The sequence below is a fragment of the Haliaeetus albicilla genome, chromosome 22 (assembly GCF_947461875.1).
Source record: "Haliaeetus albicilla chromosome 22, bHalAlb1.1, whole genome shotgun sequence".
NCBI lineage: Eukaryota > Metazoa > Chordata > Aves > Accipitriformes > Accipitridae > Haliaeetus > Haliaeetus albicilla.
Genome location: NC_091504.1, coordinates 22726912 through 22743865, shown reverse-complemented (window position 1 = coordinate 22743865; position 16954 = coordinate 22726912). Strand labels below are relative to the sequence as shown.

At 39.2% G+C, this 16954-nt stretch overlaps 1 protein-coding gene across 5 annotated transcripts in view; it reads right to left on the bottom strand.

The window, feature by feature from the left end:
• Nucleotides 1-1192: 1192 nt before the first annotated feature.
• The window catches only part of USP22 (ubiquitin specific peptidase 22), a 112587-nt gene continuing 96825 nt past the window's right edge, over nt 1193-16954 (bottom strand). For all 5 annotated transcript variants that reach the window (XM_069810376.1, XM_069810373.1, XM_069810371.1 and 2 more), the window contains 7 exons: nt 14534-14639; nt 12693-12851; nt 10353-10479; nt 7442-7533; nt 6064-6126; nt 3970-4119; nt 1193-2101 (listed from right to left, as the gene is read on the bottom strand). In XM_069810376.1, coding sequence (XP_069666477.1) covers nt 2059-2101; nt 3970-4119; nt 6064-6126; nt 7442-7533; nt 10353-10479; nt 12693-12851; nt 14534-14639 — 740 coding nt within the window. In that variant the 3' untranslated portion in view covers nt 1193-2058. The remainder of the gene's footprint in view (nt 2102-3969; nt 4120-6063; nt 6127-7441; nt 7534-10352; nt 10480-12692; nt 12852-14533; nt 14640-16954) is intronic.

Here is a 16954-nt window from a genome sequence, read left to right as displayed (position 1 = left end):
ATTACAACTGAAAATTATTTCAACCATGATGATAGGGAACAACAGGTTACAAAGCCAGAGTACGCTATCACTTCTGCGGAAATCAGGCTGCCTAGGTAACTCCCACACTGTATGGGACATTTTCTACATCTGATCTGGTATTCAAGGTGCTTCAATTAGTTGTCCCTTCTTCCTTCCCTGTTGCAAGCTGTCACAGAAATCTCTTGATATACAAAAAAACTACCCTGTACTTTTCCAGTCTGTGTAAAAATCAAATGCAATTCCACTGTCCTTTTGTTCAGCTGCTCTTGCAAGATGCTCATTTAAAAAACAAACAAACTCGCTTCCTTATTTTCCTCCTATTTCTTCTGTTTATCAGACCACTTTCCACCTCTGTCTCAGGCAGATCAGACACCTGTAACTCATTTCTAGAGCACAGAATCTAAAAGGTTAGACCCATCCATGTTTTTAACCACACTGGTACAGTCAAAGAATGGCTGTCTGGATACATATGCAGAGCTTAATGACCTTTTTGGTGTGGCTCTTACACCAATTTATACAGCAGCTAACTCTTACGCGTAGCTCTCTACAGGTTCCACAAGGAAGGGAGAACAAAGCTATTTTTGCTCTTTTCAGCTCCATGTTCTGAATGGTTTCTCTCACGGGCTGCAATTCAATCCACAGCCCAGCCTCCTGAGAGCAACATACAGCACACGAGCGGCTACTGCTGGTATCTCGACAAACCAGCGAGCTGCTTTTAAAAGACAGCGGTGGAGGGGGAGAAAAGGAGCAAAACTGCATTTGTGACAAAGCCAGAGTAAGTTGGTGCACCGACTGCTGCAAGCTAAGGACACCGATACAGAGGCTGTGATTCTGCAAGGAGAAGAGTATGTGAGGAGTTAATACATGTGGGAGGATACAAGGAACCAATACCAGCCTAGCACATACCAGGAAAATGTGTTGTTTACTTAAAAACCGAGTGCACTGCAGAAGTGCTCAATAGCAGCAGATCTATCGCTCAATGCTGCCCCCAGCAGCAACCGTTTCTAACAGATGGTACATTTTTCAATACTGAGGTTCTTTCAAGTGTCACATATATGCCTTCGGAAGGCAGCAGGGGAAAAAACAAACCAAAAACAGCAACAACAAAACAAGCAATTTTGAGAAATTCAAACTTATTCACAATATTTTAAAAAAAGAACCAAGACCACTCTTACAGTATAAACACGCCAATTCATTCATTTTTACTGATGGTTGCATTTATGAATTTCATTCTCGTGAAAAAAGGGAATAAAAGGAAAAAAATTAAGAAAATAGCTATTTATAGAAAACAAAACAAAAAAAAGGGCTCAAACAGAAAAGAATCTGTGCTGATGCTTTTGATGAGCAGTCCGATGGCATTAAACATTACCTGTGCAAGCAGGCATGCTTGAAAACCTGTCTTAGTACTGTAGCTTCAGTTCCACAATCCAGGATTTCTTTTATGGTTGTTGAAAAAAAAGAGCCTAATAGTTTCATACTGTATTTATTTAATAACTAAAATTCACAAATAAAAAGATACTTGCAAAGTCCTTTAGTTGTGTCATCCCCTCCTCCTCCACTCTACTGCTTTCAGACCCATATGCATAAAAAATGGGCTTGGATTTTTAATTTTAACTGTTATATGATTGGTCGTTGGAGCTGAAGCACCAAATGGAGAAGATGCTTTATGGAGATGAGGGTATAACCCCTTGCCTTCCCACACACATTTTGGAGGAACATAGGAGATGTACCAGTGCCCGGACTCCTCTGCTCCCGTTTCCCCCACCCAGAGCATTCCTTTCATTTTATATTTCCTCTGTTAAGTGACTGACTGTAGCCTCTTTTTTCCCCCTTTCTGTCCTTGCGGGACTGCGTACACGTTGGACATTGTTCATTTCTTACTCCGCCAGGCTTTGAGTCAGTGTCAAGTAGGTCCTGTTACAGCTCAGTGCTAGTTGTTTTTTAATGGGTCTTTTCATTTCAGGTAGGTTTGTGTGTCGATTCAGAAGGCTTGCTTATTTTCTTCCTTGTTTATATCTGACAAGCTGCTGGATAAGGCTATTCATACTCCAGGAACTGTTTGTGATAGAACAGCAAATATCTGCAAGAAAGCAGAGGTACAGTTTCAGCTTTCTGCTATACCTCGGAGCAGATGAGTATTTCCATTGATGCGATCACAAAAAGTGAGGACTATTAATTTTGTTTTTCTTTTCAATTTGAAGCGATTCCAGGGATGTGCCAGTTCCGTACAGTAACCATGGGTGAGAAGGAGGGAAGCCAGCTGACATGATTTTACCAGCAACTCAAGGAACTGCACAGTTGTACAACAAACAGTCAAACCTTCTTGTTGTACAAGCTACTTCAAACCTGAAAGCTCTGGAAGATTGGACTGTGTTGGTACCCAGACCAGCAGCATCCATTTAACACTACCATGACACAAAATACAACAGAAGTGCTTTAAGATGCAACTGTTGCTTTAGAGTCACATTACCAAAGCATCAGACACTTAGGATTATTACAAACTGTCTGCCATTTACTGTTATAGAAGCAAAATGAAGAACCAGGCATGTGGGTGAAAACTCATGTGTCCCAATCAAATCCAACTGAAATATCTAATGTCTCAATCTGTACTCAAATCTGGTGTTCTAATACGATGAAATTCTTCCTGTCCTTAATTACTTTATGTGTACTGCTACTTAACGGAGCCCAGCCCTCAAGCAGTTACATGTCGGCGGGAAGTGGACTTATCTCTACATACTCTTTACATGATACACACTGACAGGGTCACTGCATGACTCTCTCAAAATGCTTCAAAGCACTTTTGAGACTTTCCAATTATTATCGTTCCATCTCACGCCCTATGGAGCTTCCCTTATACAATGCAGATCTACTTAGTGTCAGCCTTTATCTGAACCAAGGAAAATGGATCAGAGCTCAAACCAGCCTTTAATGAGATGGATGGGCAGCAGTTGCGTCGCACATCCTCTCTTCCTTGCCTATGGCAGTTTCTTCCACAGACATACCCCATCTGAGGGCCAGAGCTAGCCACTTGTTATTGAAGAAAAACAAACTCGTTTTTCTGCAGATCTCAAAGCAGAAGTTACCTTGTCAAGTCATTTAATGCTAAAATTCAGACATTATAGATTTTTTTTTTTTTTTTTACTTCCTGGTTGAAGTTGAAAAAATGAAAAAATGGTAAAATCTGTTAAAAAAATTACAAACCGAACATCTGTGCCTGCAGCAATCCATGGAAATGTCAGGAATAATTAAAACAAGAACAATAAAGGCTTATCTTTCCAGTACCAAGTCTATAGCTGAAAACACAAAATGAGGACTTCAGATTTTATTGTTGAAACATATACCAGTCCCCAATGCTCCCCTCAAATGGGGAACACCAAGATGCCTCCCTTGCAATCTACTGCTCTGCACTCTCAATAGTTGTCTAATGCAAATATCTGAAATCATAATGTCAATCTGAAATCAATTTAAAGCCACGAGCTAAGAAACAGCTCATGTTCAATACCTGCCTCCCATATAGCCTTGCCGCTCTGGTTCACAGTATTTTCTTAATGGCTTTTCTTCAAATCTTTTACACTCATAGTAATCCAAAGGTTCTGCAGACAAAGATCGGATTGTGCCATGGAGATAAATACTGCTCCTACGCTGGACAATCATACCACTTCGGTTTTCAGAGTCCCTTCCATTAGCAAGCAAGAGTTTGGACATGAGCACCAGTTACAGACACTGCAGAGTCAGCTGATGTCCCTCACCCTTCCCCTCTTCTTCCTTCAACAAACCCAGGATTATAAAGCAACATTTTGAAGCACTGGTAAATACACAGAGACATTAGATATTCAAAGAGAGAAATTAAGTCTTCTCTGTGATGAAAAGGTCTTTTAACTGAAAGTAAGGAAAACCCAACAACGGTTGAAGTTTCCCTTCCTTTCCCCTCTCCGTTTCATAACTTACCCTTCACTGTCTAGCACATCCTTAATGCTAGCCTTGGTGATAATGGCATCATCACACTTGAACCACTGGTCCTTGTGCTGCCGGATGAAGCTGGTATAGTGCCCACTCTCCAAGGTTCCCTGGTGATTAACTACTGCAAACAAGGAATACCTGGTACAGAACAGAGTTAATGAATATGTGGATCAAAAGGGGAAAACCAACTGACATTTTAGACAGGCTATACATAAACATGTATAGCAATAGTAAAGGATCTGATCCATCAATAAAACACCAGTTCTTAACATTAACCGGGAAGAGGGCATCCTTGCCTAGGGAAAAGAACCACATTTTTCTTTTTCTGTCTTGCTATTACTGCAACACTCCAGTCTGATGACAGCCGTCAGCTTTACCAATACTGGCTACCAAGATTTTTCATAAAATAGATACAATATTGATGCATTCCTGAAGAGGACAACTGATTATCTAGTCTGACCTTCTATTTCCCTGAATTAGTTACTCTAGTGAATCAGAAAAATGCATTTGAGGTATGGGGCTTGGGAAGGCACTAATCTTAATTATAGCTCATCTTAAATATTTCTAGTGATAAATTGCTGTACTGATTAATTGTCCTTAATCTGTAAAGTCTGTACCTATTTTGAAATACTGACATACTGAATACATTCAGCCTCAACTTCCAGCTTTCAGATGCTGCTGTGCATTTGCCTGCTAGCTTGAAAACTAGCAGACACATCTCTGTTCCAAAGAAAGATACTGATGAACTAATCAAGTTGATCTTAACCTTTTTTTACCCTTTTCTTAAAAAGGAGAAAACTGAAGTCCTTGGCTCTTTTGTTCTAAGGTAAGATTTTGTTTCCAGTCTTAAATATACTTGCAGCTCTTTTTCAAATGTTCTCCACTTTCTTTAACTCTTTCTTGAAATACTATCCTCAAACTGGGATACAAACACAGCTGCACAATGGTAAAATAATCTCTCTAATCTCACTTGATATTGTCCTACTTGTGTTCAAAATTCACAGAGCTCTTCTGACACAGTGGTGCCGCAACAAGACACCTATTCAGTTGAATGTCCACAGAGCCACTGATTATAGTCACTCTCTTCCTAGTGGAGTCCTTTAATCCAACTAGGATGGACACCACTCTTTAGTCCTACATGGAGGATACTAAGATTGCCCCAGCCGTTTACTGGCATCCAGCTTACTAAGCAGCCCAGATGCCTCTGCTCTCATTACCTCATCCTCTTCATTGTTAACAACTTCTGCAACTTAAGACATGTGCAAACCTCAACAGTGATCAGTTGTGTCTTCTTTCAGCTCTTTGCTAATACTATTAAACACCATACATCTAATGAATCAATTGCTATAGGACCACACGTTAACACCTGCCTGGTATCTGCTTATTTGACAACTGCACTAAGACCTGGTTAGCTGGTTTTTAAATCTATCTATTGTGTGCTTCCAGTTTCTTAACTAAACTTTTGGTGCCAAATGAAGTGCCTTGAAGAATTTAAATACACAACATCAGCACATGACTGTAGCAACCAAACTTGTAACCTCATTAAAGAAAAAGATAAGGTTTGTGTGACCATCTATATTCCCATAAAGCTATGGATATTGGTTTCAATTACACTCCCTTTACATTGTTGAGCAAGTCCCATATCAGCCCATCATTTATTCTGACTGGAATCAATACCTGACCAAGAGACCTCAGAATTACTGGGGTCATCTGCTTGGGACTTTGAGTGTCAGTTTTCTATAAACTTTCTTTCAGTCTTCTGGAACTCCCATTGCTATTGCAATAGAAATAGGATTATTTAAAGGAAACACTCATCCCTTTTAATACTGTAACCATAGCTTTTAATTTTGCTCACAGACCGATTGCTGGGGTTATCACCTTCAGATCTGAAAGTCAGCTGCCACAAAACCACGAAAGGGTAGGCAATTGTGGTGAATGAAGCTTTATTTTGCAACAGTTCAGACTTACTGTGCTGTCAAATATGGTAATGCACTTCACACTGCAGGATATACAGCAGACTGTATATCTCCTTCTAGGAGCCAACTACCTTTCACAATAGGAGTCATGGAATGTACCACTTACTTATTATCATTGTTTAGACTATCCGTCGGCTGCTGGTATTGCCCGTTCATTCTGCTCTCTTTACTGCAACACACACACACACAAAAATCCAGTCACTTAAAGCAGTGGCTTCCCAAACTGAGGAAATAGGTTTTACATGACACAGCCTGTTTGCCGAATCCAGGTCCTTTTTCAAAAGCACAATGCTGCTTAGCAGCAGAGAAGGGCTGCTGATTAGGATGCTGAAGATGCTTTATTTGTTCTCACAGCAATGCTACATAAGAAACACCATTTCTCCTCCTGGTCAAGGCTTCAGTGCTGCAAATACAGATCTGTTTACGTCAAATGTCCTATCCAAAAAGCTTAAAAACAGGTTAAGAAAAGATTTGTAATTTAAACCTGGAAAAATATCTAATTACATCAATCCTTTATCCTCTGATGGGTCAATCATCCTGGCTCCGACTTGTAAATTCATTTTGTGTATTGACAGCAGCAATAGGATTATGCTGTTGATTTCATAGGCGATGAAATTCAGATTACTGAGTTATGCCTGCTGATTATCCCATCTATATTCCATTATGCTTGATACCTTTCATCAGCAGAGCCTGTTCTATCCAGGGAGAATTCACCACAGAGGAACAGGGAAGCCTCAAAATCTCCAAAATATACTGGAATAAACCATATATTCTTAATATAACACCATTTAACAGAGCTTCAGGGCTCTCCTTTCTCTCCTGGCAGAAGCATCTACTTTTCTCCAGGGGAGGGCCTCTTTATGAATATACCTTTCATAAAGGTTTATTTATATAAATGTCATGTCATTCACAAACCTGGGTGGTGGGAGAAGTCTTACTGGTTCTGTTTAAATACCAATTAGAAATATCTATTTTAATTTGGACTACGTTTCTTCTTGCAGCATTCTCTAACAAAAGTTGAAAGTACAAAACAAAAAAAACCAGATTTGCATAGGTGTAGGAATAAAGAGGAAAGATTTTTATAACTTCAGAAATACTAGGTTAGGCATTAGGTTATGTCTAGTCTGCCTAATTACACAAGATGACTGTGGGTGGGCACTCAGGTGATGGGACCAAAGCAGAGATCCGAAGGCAAGATGGATCTGAGTCTATAAATTTAACATGCAACCAGAAACATAACACACATTAATAAAAACCAAAAGTTTAAATATAAAGCCTTTTCTGGCACACAAAACTCAATAGTTTATCTAAAAATTAGTTTAGAAATTATGCACATTTCAAGGAGAAGCTTACAGCAGAAGTATCATTATACATACTGTTCTATAACTTTGATTCAAGGATGTTCCATGTTTCATGATGCACATGTATGAACTGGTAAAACAGTTCTGTCCAGGTCTTTGGGGGGTTTTGAACTTGGTACACACCTGGAAGCCATGAATGGTGTCATGTCCAGCTCCAGCGGAAATGAGACATACGTAGTGATCTTTCGCCTCAGTTTGGCTGAGTGTTCAAACCGCTGGAGACAAAGTGGAATAATTTTTTTTTCTTTAGAGAAATGCTAAGTTTTTTGTCTTTTATAAATGTCCTAAGCTTAGGAACAATAACATGCAAGCATATTAGCAGTCAGCATCCAGGGTCATCCCCTGATTTTCTTCTACCAGCTATCTGGGCTGGGAACACCCATGTAAATGCTAACACAGTTCTACCAGGGAAATAAACCACAACTTGTGGGGGAAAAATATGGTATTAATTAGATTGTTTACCTTAATATCTATACACACAAACTTATTCCCAAGTGACAGTCACAAAAAATGTATTAAACAGAAAGCACACAGAGCCTTTACCCAAACCAGTGTTCATTTGTACTCCAAACTATTCAAATATATGGCTGCTGCCTACACTAGCACCCAAAACTGGTGACAATGAGAGCTTGCCATCAGATTCACACACTTAATCCACCCATCCAATCATCTCAAGTGACAGGACTCAAGCCTACACCGGAATACCAATTCAAATTAAAGCAAAAATGAAATACGATAATAAAAAAGCCTTGTCCCTCCACCAAAAGGAGCCTGCAATACCCACCATCCTCTCCTCATCTTCTCGATTGAACATTAAGTGGAAACAGGAACAAATACCAGAAAGAGATGAATGAGTTTCTATTTAAAGGCAGCTTCTCTCCCCATTTCTCAGAAATTCTGCTCTATTTACACTTCAAGTTAATTATTTTCCAATTGTGGTGCCATAACAATTCCCTAGCAACAGATCCAGACAAGAAAAGACAAGACTTCTGTAATTCTTATCTTTTGTGTTTCTTTTTTGCTTTAACACATGAAATGAAATTTGCATTTTGCATGGACAGGACAACACAATTGCTTAGGAAGAGTAATTTATTTAAAAAAAAAAATCTTCAATCATTCTGGATAACATAAATACCGAACTGAGTGTAGGAAAGGGGTTGAGCACATTCACACTGCCTTGCCCAAAGAGCAGAATCACCTAGGTGTATCTTGCCAACTACTCTGCAAGAATAAAATAAAAATAAAATAAAAACAAGAGCCCAACACCCCAGAAACTCCCCCCGAAAGCCAAGCAGCCAGCCAAGCACTCCTGAAACCTCAAGTCAGTCATGCAAGAATGCTCTTCAGGAAGATCACAGCCAAAGAACAACAAAAGAACTGTACTGCTATCTAGTCCAGTCAGGCTAATGACTTCTTTGGCATATAACATTGCATATCATCTTGGTTAATATTCAAGATGCAACTGAAGAACTGCTGGTATATGGGGGTGAACATCTGAAGGCATGATTGTCCCAAACAGTCTGAAAAGGCCTGTAAATTACAGAAAAGGGAATGCTTTTCACCTCTAACACCTTTTTTAGTAGAATCAATCTTTTCTCACAAATACAGCCCTTCCTGTGGCATTCTGTTTTCATGTCAAGACCTCTGCATTTCATTAGCAAGCTTCTGTACAAGCCAGATTTTGAAAATAAATTCTAAATCACTGCTATGCCAGATACGGAGTTGCTATATAATTTAACAGTTCCAAACTACAATCACTTCTTGAATACAGTCCATGACTTGCTCAGTGAGACCATGACACTATAGTTACACAGATTATTAGGTTTTCTAGTATGAACATACTGACATAGCTTATAGGGCTACTGGAAAATAAACCAGAAAAACTGCCTGTATGCTACAGCGAAGTTCAGCACGCACCTGCCATGACAGCTACAAGATAAAGGTGTAACTCCAACACTATTAAAGTTACTCAGGTGTTTTACCAAAGTTCAAAGCCTAGAAACCGTGTAAGAATTGAACAACTGAACAAGGTCTCTGGAGCAAAAGGCTGGAATGGCTGTTCTTTCAATTCACCAGCTGGAAAGAAAAGCAATACAAGCCTTCAGTTGCACACAGCATATAGGCTGCCATTTTAAAATGTTTCCAGTCACCATGGTTGTAGGTAAAATGCTGTTTTTCTTCATGTAGCTTATATGACATTAGTATCATCATCAGATAAGCAGTTTCTTGAAACACTGGTCACAGTAAGAGCTGAGGCCAGTGACCATGAGTTGCTGCCTAGCAGGCAGAGGACTTGTCATTCTGTCCCAGGAGACACTCAAGACCTTAGAGGTCTGCATCTGAAAAGCTCAAGCAGATCAGAGATGCAGTTAAATTACTATGGTGGATGCTTCTACAAAGGCCTGTGGCATCACTTTTCAAGGGCCCTTTGCCGCTTGACACAGAATGACCTTCATCTTCTGCAATACCTGCCTACTTTGCACCACAGTCATACTCTTTGTATTTAAGACATACATTCTATAGGACTAAACTATCTGAGGGCACCAACTATGACATTATCTCCTATCATTGCATCTGACAATGGGGATTGGAAATGTTGAAAACTACATCACAGTTGGGAAGATACAAGAAGCCTTCTCCATTGCAACTGATAACTTTTTCATGCTTGTCCTTCAACACAGAGTTCCTCTGTGGCATTCTTCCAGTAGATGTGTAGGGTAAAAATTTTACCATGTAGAATGAGTAAGTGTTATTGGAGATTGGTTTCTACACTGGTTCAGGTATTGTACTAGCCTTCCATTTTGTTTCTAGATTCTGATTAGTTAGGTTCCCACAGACATACTGCAAAGCTACATTATAGATAATGTAATACTATCATAATAGAAAATCTAGCTGGGCATGCAAGCTATTCTTTATATTAATTTGTATCATAAAAGATTAGTCAGTGAAAGCCAGAAGATATGTCCAGGAATTTAGCTCATCCTCTCCGAGCGGAATATATGTCCTCTGCTCTGTCTGCCCCCTGTGAACTTACTTTGAGATGAAAACAGGCCACAATGGGTAACTTCTTCATAGTGAGTTGTTTGGTAGATTCCTGGTAGCTATGGCAACCACTACATTTGATTTTGGCACTGCTTCCTAGATGTTCTGGCCGTGTAAACCTGAAAAAATATTAAAAAGCAAAGAGATGCACAAACCCATCAGATGATTTTCCACACATGCTGAAAACACTTCTTTTACATTTACTTGTGGGTCACTGGCACCACAAGAGACAGAGTTCATGGCTTTTAAGTGTCATTTTGAAAAAACCCAACACCCATAATAATGTAAGGTGCTGTGGTTCAGATATCCAAATCTGACATTTATCATTGCCCTACTTGGTAACATTGCACTGAAATGCATCAGTGTCTGAGAAAGGAGCTGAATGTTAGTTCATGTCCTACAACAGGACAGCTAATTTTCATACAGAAAGCAAAGATCTTTTGCTTTCAAAACCAAAAACATTGATATGGAAGTTCCAAAGCAAGATGACATGACTTCTGTGATCAGCTGCATGCTATCTGCAGGACACTCTGCTAGCTTATAGCCCTCCAGGGCTAGGATCAAAGCTCTGAGATGGAAAGGGCTGTAAACACAAAGTTCTTTTCAAAATACAGATATCTTCCAAGAAAACCCAAGTGTTGACAACTAGAAAAATATCTTTCAAAATTTTCAGACAGAACTGCTCAAGGGAGCTATAGGAAGAGACCATTACAGAAAAGGGAACTGCTTAGAGAAAATATACTACCTCTATGTTCTCACAACACACTAAAGCAAAATATCTCTCACTTTTTCAGAAACTGTCAGCACAGAAAAGGCTAGGAGGATGGACTGCTAAGTCTCTTCCTCCAAGTTTAGACTTCCACGGGGCAAATAAATCATCTCCCCAGAGGCTGCTTTACAACTAGGATTTTTGAGATGAAATATTTTGAAATATAATTGAACATTTTACATTAATGCACACACTAAGTATGTGAGGGCAACACATTATCAGCTTGTCACTAACCCTACCTTGCCTCATTCTGTTTATGGCCAATGCAGCCTCCAGCATTAAATGATCATCGCAGCCTCTTGGTCTCCCCTCTTATTTGATTAACACGATTTCCTTTACCTAGCCTATGTACCACCATCCTCTGGTTTTGGTTTTTCATTATTTTTTTTTCTCTCAAGTTTGTAAAAAGGCTTATGAATTTGTTGTTATTTTTGTTAGGAGTGCCTACATCTTTCTGGGTTTTGTCATATTCCTTCTCAATCCTTCCTTCTTTATGCCAACTTCAAGTTGCATGGCCACACTGGTTGACGTGAAGTTACACACCTTCCTTGTTTGAATCTACTACACAACCTGCTTGCTAACTTTTGGGTAAAAACCTAGATCTATCCTCTTTATCCATTAGAGTTTAACTTCTTTCCAAAATCCATACTCTTCGAGAGTATCTTTGAGCCTGGATGTTTTTCCTTCCTTATCATCTCTCTCTGATTCTACTAATCCCATGTTGAAGAAAATCACCAAAATTCAACTGGTTTTGCCTCCTGATGCAATCCTGCATCAGCTGTTTCTCATTTGTACTAATTCCCTTGTATTCTTTAAATTACTGATCTTAAAAGTATCAAGAAGGTTAGAAATCAGACATCAGAGGCTATGAATTTTTATTTCAGGAGAATTAGTTTTGCCCAGGCTACAGGTGACCCCTTCCTCAGACAGTATCTTCGACAAATATCTGTATTTGCCACAAGAGAATGACTTTCAGATCTGCTAAAAGATCCAAGTTAACTGTGTATGAAGCCATAACATTCTCTCCAGTTACCTGTTTCCAAGATGCATAAGTTTCCTGCTCAGAATTATCTTTTCTTTTTGAAAGCCCAATTCCTTTCATTCTTAATGCCATTCCAGCAACTAAGCCACCATTAGCTGACCCTCAGCTCTGCTTAGAGCAAGATCAGATTCATATTTGGTGTTATAATTTAGACAAATATTAAATGCATTGTGAACTCTTTTTATGTGCTTATTTAGCTGACACAGCCAAGAACATGGAGACAGACACTAGTGGTTTTGAGCATTTAAAACCACTGGCAGCAGCCAATGTAAAATTTGTTTTCTTTTTGCATCGCATAGCAACTGGTTTTGATTGCTTATTGTTAGGCCTACTGTTGCTCTGAGCCTTCTTTGCCTTCTCACTTTCTCTTATGCAAAAACCTAAAATATGTTTAAAAATGCTGTTTGGGGATAATGCCATGACAAAGCATCACTTACTCCCATTGTTCAGTGCCACCTGGAGAGCAGAATGAAGCCAAATTCTTTTTATCCCACCAAAATTGTATTTGTCTCATTTCATACCTTCGCAAGCAGTCTGTGAGAGTGGTGGTGCCTGATACATGGCTTTCCCCATTTACGACACTGCCATCACTCCCCGGACTCAGTGGCCAGAACGGGGTGGAGGACCCTGGCAAATCCAAACTGATGTCCCAAAATGGGTCTATCGTTGTGGAAACGCCACTATGAAAAAAGAAAGGAGTTTAATACATGTTTAAAGGAAGTAAAATTAACAGTCTCTCTCACTTTAGGGTGCACACCAGATACTTACTTTTAAGAACTATGGGATCTACATCACCCCTAGAGGGCACTCAAAGATGACAGAAAATACATTTGCTCCGGAGTGTTTTCCCACAACCGATTGTATTTCTGATTATTTAAAAGCCATACGTTTTAAGAAATATATGTGATGTACTAAATGCAAAATATACACATTTAATACATTCTCCCACTCACTGGAGCCCTGTGACTCAAAGTGAACAAGCAGGGTTACTCAGAGATAGAGGTACTGGTCATACTACCGACCAGTATAAACCAGCTAACATCTACAATGATAGCTACATGTAATCCAAGTAATTTAGAAGCACGGTTCTCTGGTCAAGACATGAAAGATGGTGCTTAAGGCTACTTTGATAGAGAGAGTGCCAAATACTTTTGCTATACAGTAGTGCATTGAATTAAGCTTTGCAGTTCATATTAGCATCTCCTACAGCATTTGGAGAGGCCAAAGAATAACTGCATCAAGAAGTAGTGTATGTTCTCGATCAGATCTCTCTACAAGAAAGCTGAAGACAAGCCAACAGCTAGACTACAGAAAAAGCTTCTCAACATTTTAAGTTGTATTGACTCAAATCTTTTCTTCCAGCATTTACATTTTTAAGAGAACTCCACAACTTCAGCGGTCTAAGCTCCTAGTTTGGAAGCTTTTTCTGTTTGTACACGCTGCGCTTATTTTCTGAGTACTCTCTTCCTCTAAAACTAGTGTCTTTCACTCTGCAATCTCATTAAGCCTACAATATTCTGCCTTTTTTCCAGCTTCATTTGTGCAAAAGTTGTCAGTTTTCAAAAGGAAACTTCTTTTGTTAAAGTTTCATCAATGCTAATATTGTGTCATAACACATCAAGCTTTTCATTATCATATAAGGATTCTGTGGCTCTACCAGGCAAAGAACAAAATTTCCTATGTTTTCCTTACAGTAAATCTGCAAATCTCTCCAGGAAACTGAGAATAAAAGCAGATTCAAACAAGCACAGCACAACAGTCCATCTGCAGGACAGCGTGCGTAATTATAAAGAATGCAAGACAGAACAAAAAACAAGAACTCTGACTTCTGCACTATGGCAACACCAAACATCTTGAAAGAGAAGTCAACTTGCTCCAGTACACAGAGCAGAAAAACAAAAGCATTTTTCCTTACTCTTGTAAAACATTCACTTGCTGAGACCTGAGATTACATTAGGTATCAGCCTCTTTGAAACATCTCCTGATAATACACAATGCTCCTAGCTGCAGGAAAATATGGTCACATATCAGGATTTTCTTCAAATGTAGTGGCAATTACATACTTTCAAAACCAAAGAGATCCTGGAAGTCTTTTCCTCATGAACTTGGAAAAGAACAACCTTTTATACACTAGTAAAAAGTTTACGTCCATAAGCCTGTGGTACTTTCCAGGTAGCTTTTTCGGTATATCTTAATATATGACAGTTAACTGGTAATTGATTGCATTTAGCTCATGCTGTATTACAGTTCTTGTCTTGCTGGAATTTTACTGGTATTCAAGAAAGAGAAGATTCAGTACACTGTTGCACTAGATGGTGTACAGATTCAAATCAGAGTGCAGAATCAGAAAAAAATTACTTACTGGCAGACTTGACAGGTAACATCAGACTGCAGTCCGCCTGTGAAGATTTGGTCTATGATGCAGTTACAGTGGTTGGGGTTGTTGGCCTTCTTCCCATTATCATCACCTGGAGGAATGCAAACACAGACTCAGAAGTCAAAAATCCTCCAAGGGAACAGTGGTTTGTCTTGGACTGTGTCTCCAGTAACTCTCTGTAATGCAAACTTATAAACATACTGCAAATTCACATAGGCAATACAGAACCCTGAAAAAGTTGCGCACTGAAGAAAAAAAAACAAGGAAACAAGAAGAGAATTCCTAGAAAAATATTAAAGATAATCAAAAGGTGACTAAATGCAGTTAGCTCCTGTAGAGGTGAAGCTTTAAGCAGTATCAGCTGTTAGCCAAACCCTTTTTCAGGGTATAGCCCTATCTCCCTTTACAGAGATTTGCGTTGCACTATCTGGTATAAAGATTAGATCCTAAGACAAGCAAGTTGCCAAGACGTTTAATGAAAATGAACATTTTAATTTCACTTAGAGTGCCACCGTGCAACATTTGTAGCTGAAGAAACGGCCAGCTCTTTACCACAGAAGCACTAGTTTCTGCTTAGGCAGAGTACTCAATAGTGCGTTACTTTCCTAAATGAACAGAGAGGAGAAATGTCAGCAAATGCTACTTTTTAATTCTATCCCAGTCACCTTCTGAGAGTAGAGAGGAGGAGGTTTGTTAAGACCCATTAACCTCCAGCCTGCTGTCTGCATCCTGTCCGTTCAACATAAACATGGACTTTCCGTTCAAGTTTTCACCAGTGAGAAAATGAAACATGTCCTTATCTGAAGTAGGAAGATAAGTGCTGTGTCTTCCTCCAGCTTCTTCAGAGACATGGCAATCCTCTAAGTTCCCAAGGGGCAAAATGAACGCATACCCATCTTTTAGGCATTATAAACTGTCATTGCAGGTCTCAGGAGCACAGCAGTTCATTTTTATGATTTGAGTGCTGAGATTAGGCCAATTCAGCTTTCTTAGACTAACCAGAGTATTAAATAACCAAAAATTTCTTGGCACAGTTCTCAGCTTTGAAGCATACTCGTTCCATCCCTCAGAGGTGAACTAGGAGTGATACACTTTTTCTTTGATTTCCGAGACTGTACGGCTTATTCTCCTTGGGCAGGATAGATGCAATTGGTTTTGCTTCGTAGACAGAGATGCACACACAAACTATTTCACGGCACCAGCTAATTATTTTGTAAAGTACATCTTAAGATGTCTTCCAATCTCCTACAACAGAAATTGCTATGACAGAATTAAGTTTTGCCAGGTTTCCTAGCATCTTTAACTTACTAGGAAGTATTTAATTTCTGAAACTGAAATACTAAGATGCTGACTCCTCGAAATCACAGCTGTTACTCAAAAACAATTAATTTCTAGTCAAGCATGTAAAAAAATCACCTGAAGAAACAAAGAGCACAGGGCAAAACCCCACCACTTTTCTTGTGTCTAAGGTGCTCTAGCTGGAGTCATCTTGCAGCAGGAAAGAATAAGATCCCCCCCCCCCCCCCCCCCCGGAAGCTTTAGAAGTTTGTTGAAAAATATTATATAAGCTCACGAAGGTTCCACCTGATACTAGGTGCGGAAAAGTAGACATAGGTGATACCTACTAAGCTGCAATGGGCCATTTCAGTTAATTAGATCCTAAATGCCTCAGAAAAGCTCTCACTCATCTGCCTGCTTTAGAAACTTTTGTTTGAATTGTCAAGAAAAGCATATTGTTTCCTTAAAATGGCTCTTGAACAAAATGATCTAAAATTAGATTTCAAACGTTCAGGTTGGGGGTTATCAGACCCAGCCTCAGGCATTTCTTGATAGGAATTTCAGCTAAATCTTACTGAACTTAAGATCTTTATAAGGTCTCAATTATGTTAAGCTAATGAATAGAGCACATAGTATAGAAACTGTATGAGACATTCTTCACCTTTAGAAAAAGATCACTTACAAGTTTTAAAGACTACATGTGGATTTTCAAAAAAGAATTTAATGTTTTTTATCCTTGTTTTTAAAACTCCCCTTTTCCTTTTTAAAGAAACAACATGCAACTGCTACATACTTGTAATCTCACCATTTGAAACATAACCTCCCTCGGTTTTGTTTTGAGGGGGGCAGAAGCAGAGAAACAGTGCCTAGAGATTTTCACTGGACCACAGGTAACATCCCTGTTGGACAACTTTAATAGACAGCCATTTCTGCCTACGGGAGAGAACAAATACTCCCCTTTCAATTATACAAGTCAATTACGATCAATGACGAGAGGGTCTCAAAAGAATATCCTGCAAGCTTGTTCCCAGCAAAACAGAAGGGCATTACCCACTCAACATTATTTCCCATGACATTTGGTTGGAGAGGAGGAAAAAAAAAAAGTAAGATTACCACCTACTCACACTT